The sequence below is a fragment of the Onychostruthus taczanowskii genome, unplaced genomic scaffold (assembly GCF_017590055.1).
Source record: "Onychostruthus taczanowskii isolate IOZ18803 unplaced genomic scaffold, ASM1759005v1 scaffold19, whole genome shotgun sequence".
In the NCBI taxonomy this organism is placed as follows: domain Eukaryota; kingdom Metazoa; phylum Chordata; class Aves; order Passeriformes; family Passeridae; genus Onychostruthus; species Onychostruthus taczanowskii.
The window spans coordinates 10,226,054-10,241,351 of NW_024499128.1; the positions used below are offsets into that span (position 1 = coordinate 10,226,054).

Here is a 15,298-nt window from a genome sequence, read left to right on the forward strand (position 1 = left end):
CTTCCAAAAAAACTCCACCATGCCAAAAAAAGTGAATTCTCAAAGCTCAGGGCCTCCCCTGCTCAATAAAATGTGCTGAGATTCCCCAGACTGTGCACAAGGATGCACAACAGCTCAAGGCAGAACTCCCAGCTCCACTGTGGGAACAGTGACCCCTTGTTGCTATCAGTGCTTTAGGGTTATCTTGAGTACCCAAATCACAATGTAACATGATCCCTTTCTCTTTTTGATGGGCAACTCTGCTGCGTCTCTACGTGCTTTGCAACAATAAGTCTACTGATCCCATATAAAATATAAAGACAACAATATGTTTTCTCACATCAGCAAGAATTATAAAAGGGGATCATAAAGAAATGTATCCAGTGCAGCTATTTTGCTAACAAGAAATTAACCTGAAATGTGTATACATGACAATAAATATTCTAGAATGAAAAGATATCTAATTCCTGTTAATAAATATGTATTTAATATCCTCATAGTCCTTGATACTAAGGTAGACAGACACAAAAATTCTCTTGAAAATTAACAAAATTAGTCACTCTTGCCCTTGTAAATTCCTTGGTTAATCCCAGTATAAATCTTTACATTTTGCAGTGATGCCTGTGATTTATAGATCCCAAGTTATATTGTGGCTGTAGTCTCCAGAGCCTCTACTGCAGTGCTTTGAATCTACACTTCAGAATAGTCAACATTGGTGATCAGGGCAGAACTGAGTCAAAAAACTGAAATGTAGCAAGAAATTAAAAGTAGTCTATAGAGTCATGTGGCCTTTCAAGCCTGCACTGACAGTCTCACCTTACCATTTGCTTGTGGCTAAACTCCCATAAATAAACTCTTTATACTAATGGGTTTGTACAAACAGTCAGGGAGTATATCCTGCAGCACGGGAGATTTTAAGATCTCCCATTAGCAGTAGAAGGAAACCAAATCATGGGAGACTGACTGCAAGATCTGACCTGCCCAAAAGTGCAGAGCTTATCAGCAGAATGTATAAAATCTCTGCATGACTCTCCCTCCCTGGCATGGAATAACCCCACGTCCCTGTCTCTGCCTGTCAGTGTAAGGCACTGACCTTTCGTGTCGTGCTGCTGCTCGCAGGCTGCTGGCACCCAGGGCTTCCTCCAGCTAATAGCTTACAAGTCTTTGGGCACTGATGTCAGCAAGAGCAGGCTGCAGAGAAATGCCAAAACATGCAGGAAATGGTTGTAGGGGATGGCAGGGAAATGAAGCGCTGGCCATACGGAGCTGTGAGGAATCAGGCAGGCAGAGGTGGGTTTATGGAAACAAGTGCTGATGAAGTTGAATTGAATTGCTTCTCAAAAGCAAGTCACTGCGGTGTCTCCAATCAATTTCTGCTTTATTACATGCCACACATTTTAATCAGAATCAATAATCTTCATGATAAACAATTAAACAATTATTCCTCACTCTATAGAGTTTCTCTATTGAAATCGATGGAGTGCGGAGACATGGTGACGAGAAAGGAGATCTGTAATGAAACAGTTGGGGGCTGGCATGCTTACACCTGCATTGCCATTCCCTGCTCATCCCAGAGGTGTGAGGGTAATTACTCTGGAGAGATCTCCCTCAGCACTGGCTGGTTTGACTTTGCAGGTTCAAAGTTAATGGGTATGAAGGGAAGAGTTGGGGAGCACTGGAAGGAACCTGCACCAGGTGCTCCAGCCCCAGCTCTGTGCTGGTTCCAGGCTGGGGTTTGGAAGCAGCAGCAGCAGGAGCTGCTGATGCCTCCTGGTTCCTTGCCTGGTGCAGGAATTCAGCATCAGCTGTGTGTGCTTGGACTCTGCCCCACAACAGCCTGTTCCAGCTCGCCCCTGCCTCTTCCTCATGCCTGGGGAAAGAGGACCCTGCACAGCGCAGAGAGAACAGAGTTCCTGGTACCAAGTAGTAAGAACAGGTTAAAAAGTGAGCTAATTTACACACAGAGTCTGTCAAAAGAGCAACTGCAGCCAGAAGCACAGCTGAGTTTCATTAAAGTTTGCCTTGCTTTGCTTGGCTGTCAGTCCTGATGATTCTTCTTTAACCTGCCAGGTCAAGACCCCCTCCCAAGTTTGAGGTCCACTGTGAGGAAGGTTTATATCCTGCAGTGACCTTTGATGCAGGGAGATAAGAATCAGTTTTACTGCTTCTCCTTGCAGTGGAAGGTTAAGGAATGGGATGGCCGTATGCTTCATGTGGCAAATCCAAAAATTCAATGCCCTTTGGCTTTGCCACTGTGAAAATCTGACCAGGCTGTCTCATTTTACATTGCTTTGAATTTCCTCTCAAAGCAGCTAAATTATGGTTTGATTGCAGAACGACCAGCACCTCCCAGGCAGGTGATGACCCCCCAGGGCGACGTGTCCTCCCGGAGCCTGGTGCTGACCTGGGTCCCTGGCAGTGATGGATCGTCACCAATCCGGTATTTCACAGTCCAAGTGCGGGAGCTGCCACACGGAGCCTGGCAAACCTACTCCTCCTCCATCAGCCACGAGGCCACATCCTGCCTTGTCGAAAGGTACCACGTGATCCCAGGCTAGCACAGAAATTCCCATACTTTCCCACTAGTTAGAAAACCAAAACAAGCATCACTCAGCTTCATGTTCTTTTTGGGGGAGAGAGGTTAAGTGAGGCCGCTGCTCCCATTTCAGAGGTGGTGTTATGAACAGCAGTTGAGAGATTTGCTGAAGGTCATGCAATAAATCTAATTAAAGTTGGGCTGCAGTGCATCTTTTTGAAGCCTTTCCTGGAAGCTCAGCACCACAGATAACACTACTCAGGCTAAATCATATGTAGCTACACAGTGCTCTGTAAAATACAACTAGTTAAAAATCCTTTCAGTAGTGACTGATGTTAAAATCCACTCCGAATGCTGCATTGCAATTATCTCTATATAAGCTTTTCCAGATGAAATGAGAACCATTTTTATCTGTATTTTCCATACTGAAGTTTATAGATAGCATCAGAATGTTTAAACTTTGTTATTCAGGCTTCATTATATCCTCTGCAATACTGGTGTAATTAAAGTCCTTGTAACATCAGCAGAAGTAATTGAATGTCTACGAGCAGGTACTTGTTTTGCTGTCCATTTCCTCTGCTGACAAGCCAGTACAAATCAGATTATTTCTAAAAGGCTGAAAGCTTTTAGGCTGCAAGGTATTCTGAGCATTCAGATACAGATTTTTTGGGTCTGTTATTAAAAGCATTGGTGGCTGTGGTATATGGCAGCTCACTGGTTGTGTGCCAGTATCTTTCCAGTCAAAACATGCAAAAGCAAGGAAACCATCTATGTCACTTGTACTTGACATTGGCATGACTGAAAACAAAAGATCAAAAAGGATGATTCACATTAATCAAGTTGCTGTAGATAAGTAATTGTCCTGATAGTGTGGCACTACTGAAAGAGATTTCTTCTCCCCCTTGCTTAAAAGCACTTTCCTGTGGAAGTCCAGAAGAGTCATGGATGTGAGAGTGCTGCCCATCAGAATGCGTTATCCTTGATGTTTAATCATTCCTTACAAGTAGCTTGGGTTTGTAGTCAGTGTTCCATCTGCCAGTGGATGGTTAGACACTACCAATTAATCAGTGAAATCCCCCATAAGTTACAGCTCTGCATTTCAAACCTCTGCCTGCAACTCCAAAGGCGGCCTCCCCTTCACCTCCCCTGCCAAGCCAAGACAGAATCATCTTTGCAAGGTTGTGTCAGCTGGAAATCACTCTTTGCATATCTTAAAGCACCACATAGATAAAAGAGCTGCAGGGAACCTGTTGTCACCGTCTTTATTACATAATCCAAGTAATGGCATCAATTTGGGATTCAGCAGGAGCAAAATGCACTGATCAAGTGGTGTGGTGTAAGGGATTAGTCAGGAGCTGGCACTCTGAATTCCAGAGCCTGCTGGACACTGGCTGACCCTGGGCACGTTTCCTGCCTCCTCCCCACCTGCCCTGCCCATCCATACTCAGATGGCTTTGGAGGATATCTCAGCAAAGCACCTTGAAAGCCAGGCTCTGCACAGCCATGCAGAACTCAGATAGCAAGCCCCAGTCGTGGGCTGCTCCCTGAGCTGTAGCTTCAGGTCTGTGTTCTGGTGGTCTCATTTATTCAGCAATAAATGAGTGTTTCTGGGAACTCAGAGCAGGGGTCATCTGGGAAGGTGCTGATGGCAGCAGGTGTGGGAGCACCTGGGGAGCTGAGGGAGACTGCAGAGAAAAGGTGATGGAGAGAAGACAAAGTGCTCTGTGACTCTGGTGGGCAGTGGGCAGGGTCTCTCTGGAGGCAAGTTGTGATGAGGGAGGGAAATTTCATCCCCTTTTCAGCCTTGCTTTCCCCATTCCACAGCCTGAACCCGTTCACCTCCTACAAGCTGAGAGTGAAGGCCACCAACGACATCGGGGACAGCGACTTCAGCGCGGAGACAGAGGCGGTCACAACCCTGCAGGATGGTAAGGGAAGAGAAGGCACACTGGGGGCTCCCCAGGGCTCCTGGAGCCACTGCAGGGTGTTCTCCATGGAGGCTGGAGTGAAAACCAACAGCCAAAGCAGTTTTGTCCACAGGAAGTTGACACAGGTAGCAATGAGATATGGCTGAACAGGCAGCCTTTAAGTGTCCTGCTGTGCCCTCTGATAATGAATCATACTTTCAGGAGTCTCAAAATGGATTAAAACTTCATTTGATTGGCTTCCAAACTCTGCACTAACCATTATCTTTGCAGAAATTGAATAATTTACAAGACAGCATTAAAAATAAATGTAGAGCCCTGCATACATTTGAAGAAGTTTCTTCAATTGTTTTCCCCTCACAATCCACGTCAGTCTGCAGAATGGCAAAATTGCTGAGGTATAAGTAAGAAAGAGTATGAAGCTCCTGGAAACATGAGCATTTAATCCTGCAGATCAGGACTAATAAACTGTGAATGACATTGACAAGGCTTTTATTTTTAGCCTTAGAGATCAGCTTCTAATTCCTTGATTGTATAAAGTCGATGCCTGAATGCAGAAGTAGCTCTGATGTCTTGAATGTTACTTTACAGGAACTCTGCAAAGTAGGAAAAGCATCAGTATGTGCTTTGACCCTGGGAAACTGGGTAATCCTGGGATACATACATGGATAAATATGTATATGTGGTTGGTGTGAGGTGGGGGGTCAATCTCTTCTCCCAAGTAAGAAGTGGTAGGACATAAGGAAATGGTCTGGTTGCACCAGGGGAAGTTTAGATTGATTATTAGGGAAAATTGCTTCACTGTAAGGTTTCTCGAGCACTGGCAAAAGCTGCCTAGGGCAGTGCTGGAGTCCCCATCCCTGGGGGGAATGGAAAGCCATGTACATGTGGCACTTGGGGACATGAGTTAGCAGTGGGCTTGAAAGTGCTGACTTGATGGTCTTGTCCAACCTAAATTACTATGTATATAACCATAGAGGAATTATTTCCTAGAGAGCAAGGAGTGATGAGTTAGAAATGACACTGAGATATAAAAATAGGAAGCCATTTTGCCAGGGAATGTGATCTTGAAATCAGAAGACCAGAGAGAGGACAGAGCTCATCCCAGAGTGTGGGATGTTAAACAGGAACCCATTTGATACCTGAACCAATGTGCTAAGCAGCCCCTTAAAGGCATCCTGACTCTCCACCTTCCTGCATAGCAGCAGCAGGGTCGGTGCAGGCTGTAACTGGTGCTAATGAGGCAGCACTGACTCACTGTTTTGGAATTTAAAATTTCATTTTAAGTTGTCTTTGAATTTAGCTACAGTGGATCCAGAGTTGTGCTTGGCCTCCTCACAATACAGGTGGGAAAAAATCATGAAAGCTTCTCACCTTCTCAGCAAACTGAGCATTTATTCTGCTGTGCAACTCCAGTCCTGCCACTTGAGCATTGCACTGTGGAGGGCTGTGAGCTCCTGATAAGCCTTTGCTTCGTGTCTTTGAGCTGCTGTGGAGTGTCTGGGAGGCCATGGGCACAGGAAAGGGTTAACCTGTGGTAAATCAAGCTGTCCTGACTAAAATAATATGTGGCTATGTGACACACACTCCTAAATTCAAGGCAGGCTTGCCCCAAAGATGGCAAAAAACCTCCTGAAAAATCTGGGAGCAGTTTTCTCACCCTTTGGAGACAGCACACGGCTGGTTAAAGTTCCTTACAGATGGGCATCAGGTGGTCTGTGGGCAGCTGGCTGCTGCAGCTTCCTCCAGGTTTATGCCCTGAGCTTCTCTTACTCTGCTCAAGCTGCCAAAGCCCCAGGCAGAGCAAGGGATGTAAGAGGTGTGCCTGGCTTCTCCCTGGGCTCCAACATCCACATCCACCATGCTGCTTTTGGGATCCACCACGAAGCAGCTGGGCTAGATTTCCTTCAGCAGTGAAGAAAAAGAACTTGATGAGTGAAAGAAAAGCTGTTCCTTTTCCACCCTCTTGCTGTAACTGCTTTTGTTTCCTTTTTCTCTTGTTTAGTTCCAGATGAACCACCCAGTTCTGTGATAGTAACTCCCCACACGACTTCCTCTGTCCTTGTGCAGTGGCAGGTAGGTAAAATGAAAAATTCTGATGTTCCTGTGAACAATTTTTTGGTTGCTTTAACTTGTTGAATTTAAGGGTACATTGCCAGGGATATTTTCTTGAGCTGCAAGTATTGTACTAACATTGAAGGACTGCAGCTACTTCCTTATTTGCCTGATCTAGCATAAATTTTAGTGATGAATGGAGATTCCTGTCAGTTGCTTTTACTTTGTCCCCCACTGGGAGGTAAAGGAGTGTCTGTAGCCATGTCCAAGGTTGTTTTGTGTCATGTTTTCCTGCCCTTTCATTGCTCTCCATGGTTGTGCATCTTTACACAGAAAATACTCCACGGAGCTATGGTGTTGGTAAGATCAGGTAATCAAAAGCTCACGTTGTGCACAGCCTCCTCCTGCTGCTGGAATGATCAGAAGCCTGAGATCAGTGCCTGAGATCCCATTCATACCTCTGAGGAGCTCCACATGCCCTCTTGACTCTTGGAGAGGGAAACATTGAGTTTCTTCAGAGAAAAGAAAAGAAGTTTGAGCTCTCTGCAGTCTCTCCGGGTTGGATGGGGAAGTATTTGTGTCAAGTCTGCATTTTATATTGGCATTTCCTCTGCCTTCCTTTAGCTCTCAATCCTGGCCTCCTGGGAGATGCAGGAACATTTTGTGATCCAGTGCCTGAGGTTTCTTTTTGCAGAATGGGCATTAATAGAGGGACCCCAGCGGGGTGCTGCACATTACCCATAACCCATCCTGGAGAGCCTCTCCCACCCTCCTCCCCAGACAATGCCCCCCACACATCATAAGGATAACTTTGGACAGATTGCATTATAGTGAAAAATGTACATATGCATTTACAGTACAGATGGGACTCCTTGAATTTTTGGAAGAAAAATATATGGATGAGGGTGTGTTTATTGGTGTGCAGCAGCACTTTCAAATCTGCCTGGCTGTGCTGCTGGGTGCCTGGCCCCAGCTCACACAGGAGAATCCTAAGCAGCAGCATTGCTTACAGCCTGTTGAGCAAATGGGAGACATGTTGAGCAGTTTTACCAGAGGAATTATGGAGAGATGCAAATCTACCTCCCCACCTACAACAAGAGCCCCCAGCAAAGGTGAAAAAAGAGCAGAAAGAGAGGACAAAGAGGATGTGAGGCACGATGGACCACAGAAATAAACGTTCCCCCAGCTGACTGATTACTGGTGTGTAGTTAATGTGAAATAGGTGGTTGTTTAGGTAATTGGATGCTTTTCATTTCATGAAAGTGAAATGGGGTTGTTGTGCCAGAGCCATCTCGAGGGAGTTGTGGGCGATTATATGTCATTACCACATGTATATTAATAGGTCCTGGTAATTCAACCATTCTATATTTTTCAAATAAACAAAAATCTTGAAGTCCCACAATAGCCTCCAATTAAGAGGAAGTTTCACAGCAGTGTCTAAGAAATAATGTAAACTGAAAGCAGCAGTCAAGCTAAATGGGAGAGTGGATTTCCAAGCAAAGCTAAATTTTTTACTTTGAGCTGTGTTAATAATTCACAAAACAAATTCTCGATGCACTATCTGGGCTTTCAGCTGCTTGGTCCAATCAGTCCGTTATTTTTAAATTTAAAGGAGGAAGAAAATAAGTAATTTCCAGTGAGGTCTGTTGTATCAATAATGCAGGGTTGTTTCAAATGTTCTGGAGGATGTTACACTTAACATCAGGATCATGTACTGTTCTGCTTCTACCTTAGAGAGAACAATTATTCAAACTTACATTTCAGTCTTTATTTATTTATTTCTCTTTAGAAAGAGCACAAAGATGTTTCTCTTACTTCTGTACACCATTATGGGCTGCCACTCATAACCATTTTACCTATTTCAGCAGATCCCCCAGGCCTTTCTACAAAATCCTAAATAATCCATTACATCAAAAGCAGAGTTTTGTCCACAGAAGACAGATAGGAAGGGGAAGACCTGACCTTTTAGCAGACTACCCTTTCCAGGAAAGAATCATCATTTCCATGGCAAAAAGAGAGACAGTTTGCAAGCTATTTATTTTCTGAGCTTTCCTGTCTCCTAAATCTCAAGGAAGGAAAAAATGGAGAATCACATGATAGCATAAAAACCCAATGTTTTATTTTTATATATTGTTTTGTAAGAAAACAATAACATCAGTGTTGGGTCACAAAGAGAAATTAAGCTTTACTTGTAAGGCTGTTACGTGGCAGAGCAGGGAGTCACATTCTTCTCAGCTTCAGCAGGGTTTTCCTTTTAGAGTTATGCAGGATATTCCACTTCAACTTTTTTTTTTCCCCTGAATTTGAAAAAAGTTTATTAGTAATTAAAATAGGAAAAGTCATAGGTAGGTAATCATAAGTAGGCGAGGACACTGCTGTGCTGTGGAGTCCTCTGCAAGGGCACCATCAGGGCTAAAGTAACTTCAGTGTAATACAGAAAACAGAAAGTCAAAAGATTTAAAAAAAAAAAAAAAAAAGAAAAAAAAGAAAATATCGGGAGAGAGATACTGATGATTTCCAGTAACCCCATCTCATCTTCTTGCACAGGAGAGTGTTTCAGCTGGTCCATGAGCACTAACATCATGGGGCAGCTCTGGAGGAACCTGGCACTTTATTTGGTCTATTTTCTTAGTCCCTTGGACAAGGGGCTCTCAGCCTGAGACTAGGAAAGGCTGTTGTACGAGACCTTGATTTATTTGCCTTGTGAAATGCAGTCGTAGAGGGAATATGATTGCCCTTTCTAAAATACATCACAGGAGTAAACACCCCACAGGGAGAAGAACAATTTAACCCAAAAGGCAATGTTAGCACAGGAACAAATGGTTAGAAACCGGCTATGAATTATTTAGATTAGAAATTAAATGAATGTTTCTAACCACCCGAGTGGTGAGGCTGGGAACAGCTTCCAACAGGAATACTGGGAGGCTGAAGAATCAGCTCCATTTCTTCTCTGGTTGTTCTGGTTCTGGTTTCTGGAGGTTGTTCTGTCTGTGGAAGAAGCTTTCAGCAGGTGGGGTTCTGCAGTGGGGAGCTCCCAGCCCTGATGATCCTCGAGGTCCCTCACAATCCTGTATCCACAGCATCGTTCTCTACTCAGATCCCAAATAGCAGTGAGAGGTGGTCAGAGCTTTGCCAGGGATTGGAGCACAATGATGAGCCTGAAATGACAAATAGGAGATTTCCACCCAGGCAGCGCAAGTGAAATCTTGGGAGGGTTTGGGTTGCTTTCAGCAGGCTCTGTGCAGGACAGCTGCAAAAGAAGGCAGCTTCCTTCTGGAGCAGGTGTAGTTTCCTTATACTCTGATTCATGTACTTTTCTTTTTTTGGTTTCCATAAACTGCAGTCTTTCTACTTAATTCCTTCAGCCCTCACCCAAAGCAAGGTCCTTGGCACTGAGGACAGTTCTCTCCCTCCTCTTGCCATTGCAATGGAATAATGGAAAACTCATGTCATTTCTGGAAGCAGAAGTACCAAAGATCTTCCTCATTTCTGTGAAGATGTCCTGACTTTCTTCATTAAAATTACATGGGGTGTTACCTTCTATTGTGACAGTGTTTCACACCAGCAGTTAATTTTTACACAATGCTTTTCCTTAGTAAAGTTCTCAAGGCTGGTAGGGATCTTTCTGGATTAAAGGCAAGATTATCATTAAAACCCTTTTCATTTATACTTTCAGCCCCTTAAATTTCAGTTAAAGACTCTTTAGAAGATAAATGGCTCAAGGCATCTCTTCTCTGCAGTTCTTAGCCTGCATTAGCCTCAGGAACGCAATATTTTTCCAAAACATGAGGAATCCATTTGCTTGTCTCTACCTAAGCAAGACACCCAGATACAAATCTCCATTTCAGTGTTCCAGCTGTGTATCTGTAGCTGAAGGAGGATGTGAGGGGCTGCTGGAGAAGCCTTCCTGAGGTGTTTTGTCTTTGAGCATCTCCCAACATGATGCTGAAAGAAAAAACCTCATATTTGAGCCATCCCATGGCTGTATGTGCCAAACTGCTCTGAGCTATTATGGAGGAGCCCTTGGTTTTCCTCTGTGCCCACACCAGAGCCCATCACACTGTAACTTCTCTCTAAATGCCTCTATGAGGTTGTTATTAGACCTAGTTTTGTCTTCCTAATCAAAGCCAGAACAATTTTTATTATTCCTTTTTATTTTCCTTTTTATTTGATCATCAGTCTTTCAGTAAAATAATGCCAAATGAAGACTATCCTGTGATCAGTCCCCAAGGAAAAGGAAGAAATTCTGTCTGTGACAAAATAATTCATTTCCTTTTGGAAGCAGTGAAACACTGTTTGGCTGTTCCATGGTTGATGGAAGGCAACTTGCATTTCCATGGAGTGCTTATTTATACTTTTCATCCCACCCAGGTTTCTGTGCACCAAGAAGGTTCACTGTGTGGATTTTTCAGTCAAGAGCCTTTTGCAATGGCCACAGCCGAGCAAAATCCTCAAAGTTGCCTTTAATTATGCTTTTGAAACCACACAACCTCCAACCCAGTGCATTATTAACGTCTGTTTTCAGCAGAGCCCAGAGCCACTGCCCCTGGTGCTGGATGTCTGTTGCCATGCCCATCCTAACCAGCCTGTTCTTCACGTGGGTGTTTTTCAGCCCCCCAAGGTGGAGAGTGTGAACGGGCTCCTGCTGGGATACCGCATCTACTACCGCGAGCTGGATTACGACACCGGGCCTGGGACAGAATCCAAAACCATCCAGAACCCCTCGGCTCTGAGAGCAGAGCTCACACGTAAGCCTGTGCTTTGGACCTTAAAATATCCCACAATGGTAATCTGTCATTACACCAGGCACTGCACCCCACTCTTGCCCCATGGAAATAAGATGTAAGTCTAAGAGAGCTGGGAATAATTCAGGTTTTACACAGCCAGCCTGAAGATGCTGAAAAATGCAAGTGACCTGAGTGTGATCAGCATTGTAATGGTCTGTGCTGATCTCTGCCAGCATGCTGGAATTGATGGTCTGTCCCTCACATACCCTCTGATTTCCTGCATCCCCCTACCTCCACCTCATAATTACCCTGGTACACTTTGTTCTGCCTTCAAACGAGAGACACTTCATTTTTCTCAGCTGGCAACTTTTGCCTTTCTTGCTTTTTTCAATAGTTTTTATAATTGACATTTTGTTTTTCTTTTTACAGTATGAGGAAAACAGCTGAGGAGAATTTTAAAATAGAATTTTTATAATTTCAAAGTGCTTGTCCACATTTTAGAAGAAAATAGCAAAGATGAGCAAGAATTTTTAGGTGCCTGTTTTCCATTTTAGCCACTGGGATTTATGGCTCACATGGAAAGAAGGTGGAAAGGGAGAGGAATAATAGAAAAAATGAAAAGGCTTTTTAGATAAAGGCTAGAAAAGAAATCAGAGGGAAGAATAGGCAGAATAAGATGATGTGAGGCAGATGTGAACACTCAGTAGCTTGAGAAATAAGGTCCAGCAATGAGATGTGCTCATGTAGGGACCAGCTTTTGTCCTCTTCGATGTCACTGGAATATTCAGAATAAGATAATACTCCAAGAGCAGGAGAATAGGGTTCAGTGAGACTATTTTAATATCTTATATCATCTGCCATGCTTTCCTGAACCCATAGAAGTGATTTCTACAAAAGCAAGAGTGAATTTTAATGTGGGTGTGGATAAGTGGGTGCTTTAAATATAAAGTAAGCCCCTAACTCTGACCTCACTTATGTGGTCAGAGCTAATGAGACTTCTCAGGCTGAGCAGCTTGAACCAGGAGAGAGATGTAAAGCTCTCGTAGGTGTAGGAATGCAGAAGGGTTTTTCTCAGACAAAAACTGAATGACTGACAGTGTACATTATGAAATCATGAATTTGGATGCTCTCACAAGACAGGGAGCCTGTGGAACTACCCAGTTTTGTCTTTTCCCTCTTTTTGTCTGGCCCTGCAGCTATGTTCCTAATTACTGTAGAGGAGAAAAAACAAGCTGCACCTCGCCAGGGAGTCAAGAGACAGAGAGAGCAAGGGGTGGAGACAAATGTGTTTTAAGATAAATTTCCCTCTTTCTCCTCTTAATTCTCACCTTAGAACACCTCTGTTCCTCACTGACCCACAGTTTTGCACAGCTTAGCATATTATTACAATTCACTCACAGCAGGAATCTTGAATTCTTTCAGTGAGACTGTGGGAAATCAAATTCACGCTTCAAGAAACAGGTCCTGCCCTGATCTAAGTGTTCACTTTGTGGTCCACGTGCCAGCTCAGTATTCTGCAGCTCTTCAGGTTCTGAATTTTGCATCTCGAGAAATCAGGACGTAATGCACCACTGAGAGCTTTCGCCCCTAGAAATCATTTCATTTTTACTCATTTGTTCTATTTAATCTAAAAGCCAGAACATCTTTGTGTTGTGTATTTGTCAGCTCTCTGTTTGAGGAGGAAATGAAACAGCCCCATGTGGGCGAGATGCTCTTGATGTGTTACGAGAGAGTGATGTGATTTTATTGCCCTGCAAGGTATATTCCTAAAGCTTAAACTGTGTATGGGTGTGCTGCCTCATTTGCCTCTGTCTCTGCTGTACATCATTTGCAATAACTATTTCCTTGCACTGTAACAAGCTTTCTGCTTTGCTTACCCTGAATAGCCCAAAGCAGCTTCAAGACAGTGAACAGCAGCTCTGCATTAACGACGTATGAATTAACACGTAAGTGCACATTGCCTTCAGTTGAGACTCTTTGTAATGGCTCAAAATATACCATGGGCAAACTCCTGTGGCTCCCCTCCGTAGATCCAGCAGAAATCAACACAGATTAATGACTCTGGCTTTCTCCAGTTTCTTTTTCTTTAAACCTTTGCTTCCCCTACGCCCAGAGACATCGATGATGCAAGTAGGTAGCTGTTGTAAAAATGTGGCTGCTGGGAAGGTAAAACATTAGTGACTGTAACAACCCAGTATTGCTAATGCTAAATGAATTTTGATTCACTTGCTACATATTCTGCAGTCCATCTGAGTTTAGCTGTATCACATCGTTAGTCCTATGATTCAAACATTGCGATGCTCGGGCATTCCATGGAGTACAAGGCCAATTTAGAAAGGGCCCAATGAATTTATGTGCATCTCCAGAGGTGTTTTCAATTGGAAATGAATAAAATAACATTCGACAGAGTTAAAAGGCAAGTTGCTTTGTGGTGCTGATGGTTCACTAGATAGGTTTTGCCCAAGGCTTTTGAGTCACAGATTGTGATGGACTAAAAAAAAAGAAAAAATGAAGCCTGATCCCCACTGCAAGTTGCATGCATGAACTCTCGTGTTCCATTTTCTTCCACATCCAGTTAACACTAAAGTCTCCTTTGTGACTTCTCATGGCAAAAGAAACAGTTTCCCTGTGCAAGCTGCCCAGTTCTATACGTGTGTATCTTACTATTGTTTGTTATTTCTGATTTGCTTGCTCCATCTTTTGAAGTCCATCCAAATGTAGTGATATGACACATAAAAAAATGGGGATGTATTAGGTATAATTTACAGTATGCCAGAGACTGGGGAATGATGCTGAAGTCACGGACAGATATTGGAGCACAACACACATCAACAGTTTTGTGACACTGAAATTAGACAACTTGCCTAATTAGACTTTTTGAACCATACCAAACCAATGGCACACTGTCAGCCCCCGTGTTAAGAGGACTCTGATTCATAGATAGCAGGGAAAATTATTGGCAAATGGAGAAATTTGGACCTCTGGCCATGCGTGTCTTAATTCAATGCTCATTTAAATAGGGCAATTTATATTATTGATTGCTCTCTTACTCTAATTTCCCTGTTAAGTATTGTAGATGATAAATATATCTGTTAGGATTGATTCTTTCATCCTGAAAATGCAAAATCTGAAACTGCTCAGGCGCTGCCTCCCTTAATGACGTTGATGTGATTCTGCTCCACCCTCGTTGCATCTGTTAATTACCCACAAACAATTGGGGTTTTCAGATTGTTTTCACGCTTCTCTCACTCACCTGCCTCATCTGTCAGAGTAGTTTCTCTGTGTCAGCAAAGAAATTTGTTGCCTGGTGGCCAAATGGAGTCCAGCCTTCAAATTCTCCTTTCTGATTTTGATTGATGGTCGGGCTGTGGTCATGTTGGAGGAGAAGATCCCTGTGGAGGACCTGGAATGGGACTCCAGATTCCCCACTGCAGCTCTCCCTCTGCACCTGCTTCAGCTGTTCTAGAGGAGTGCAGTTGCCAAATGCCACCCCTAAATAAGCATTCCAGGGATTAGGCAATGGCTAGGCAGGCTCTTTCCTACCAGTGCAGATCAAAATGAGGCTTTATGGTGACATTCAAAGCCAAATCCTGCCATTTTCTGTACTTAAGAATGACCTAGAGATGTTCCTCTGGCTAGTTATCCATAAGAAATAGAGATAAATCATTATTCCTCTTACTGGAGTAACACTGTGAGGAAACTCTGAAAAATCCTGCCATTTCATCACAAATGTCTTTCAAAATGATGAAAATACTGATGTGTGAATTGGGGAAGGCTTGAAGTAGACATTGCACTGTTGTACTGTTCTACTGCCCCTGTTCTATTCTGAGAGACAAGTCTGGAGACAAAGAGGTGTTGGAGTCTAAAAGATAACTGTAATACAGTGTAAATCATAATATATAATATTAATATGTAATACTTTACTTTTTCAGAATTGAAGAAATACAAGAGATATGAAGTACTAATGACAGCATATAATGTCATTGGTGAGAGCCCTACCAGCACACCAGTGGAAGTGTTTGTGGGTGAAGCAGGTATGTGAAAAGAAAATAAGTTGATTTCTTTTTTTTTTTTTT

General features: G+C 43.3%; 1 protein-coding gene across 4 annotated transcripts in view; it reads left to right on the forward strand.

Annotated features, from left to right (window-relative positions):
• The window catches only part of SDK1 (sidekick cell adhesion molecule 1), a 384,804-nt gene that overhangs the window by 321,435 nt on the left and 48,071 nt on the right, over positions 1-15,298 (forward strand). For all 4 annotated transcript variants that reach the window (XM_041401548.1, XM_041401551.1, XM_041401550.1 and 1 more), the window contains exons 31-35: positions 2,314-2,515; positions 4,340-4,443; positions 6,446-6,516; positions 11,108-11,243; positions 15,155-15,256. In XM_041401548.1, the coding sequence (XP_041257482.1) occupies positions 2,314-2,515; positions 4,340-4,443; positions 6,446-6,516; positions 11,108-11,243; positions 15,155-15,256 (615 nt within the window). The remainder of the gene's footprint in view (positions 1-2,313; positions 2,516-4,339; positions 4,444-6,445; positions 6,517-11,107; positions 11,244-15,154; positions 15,257-15,298) is intronic.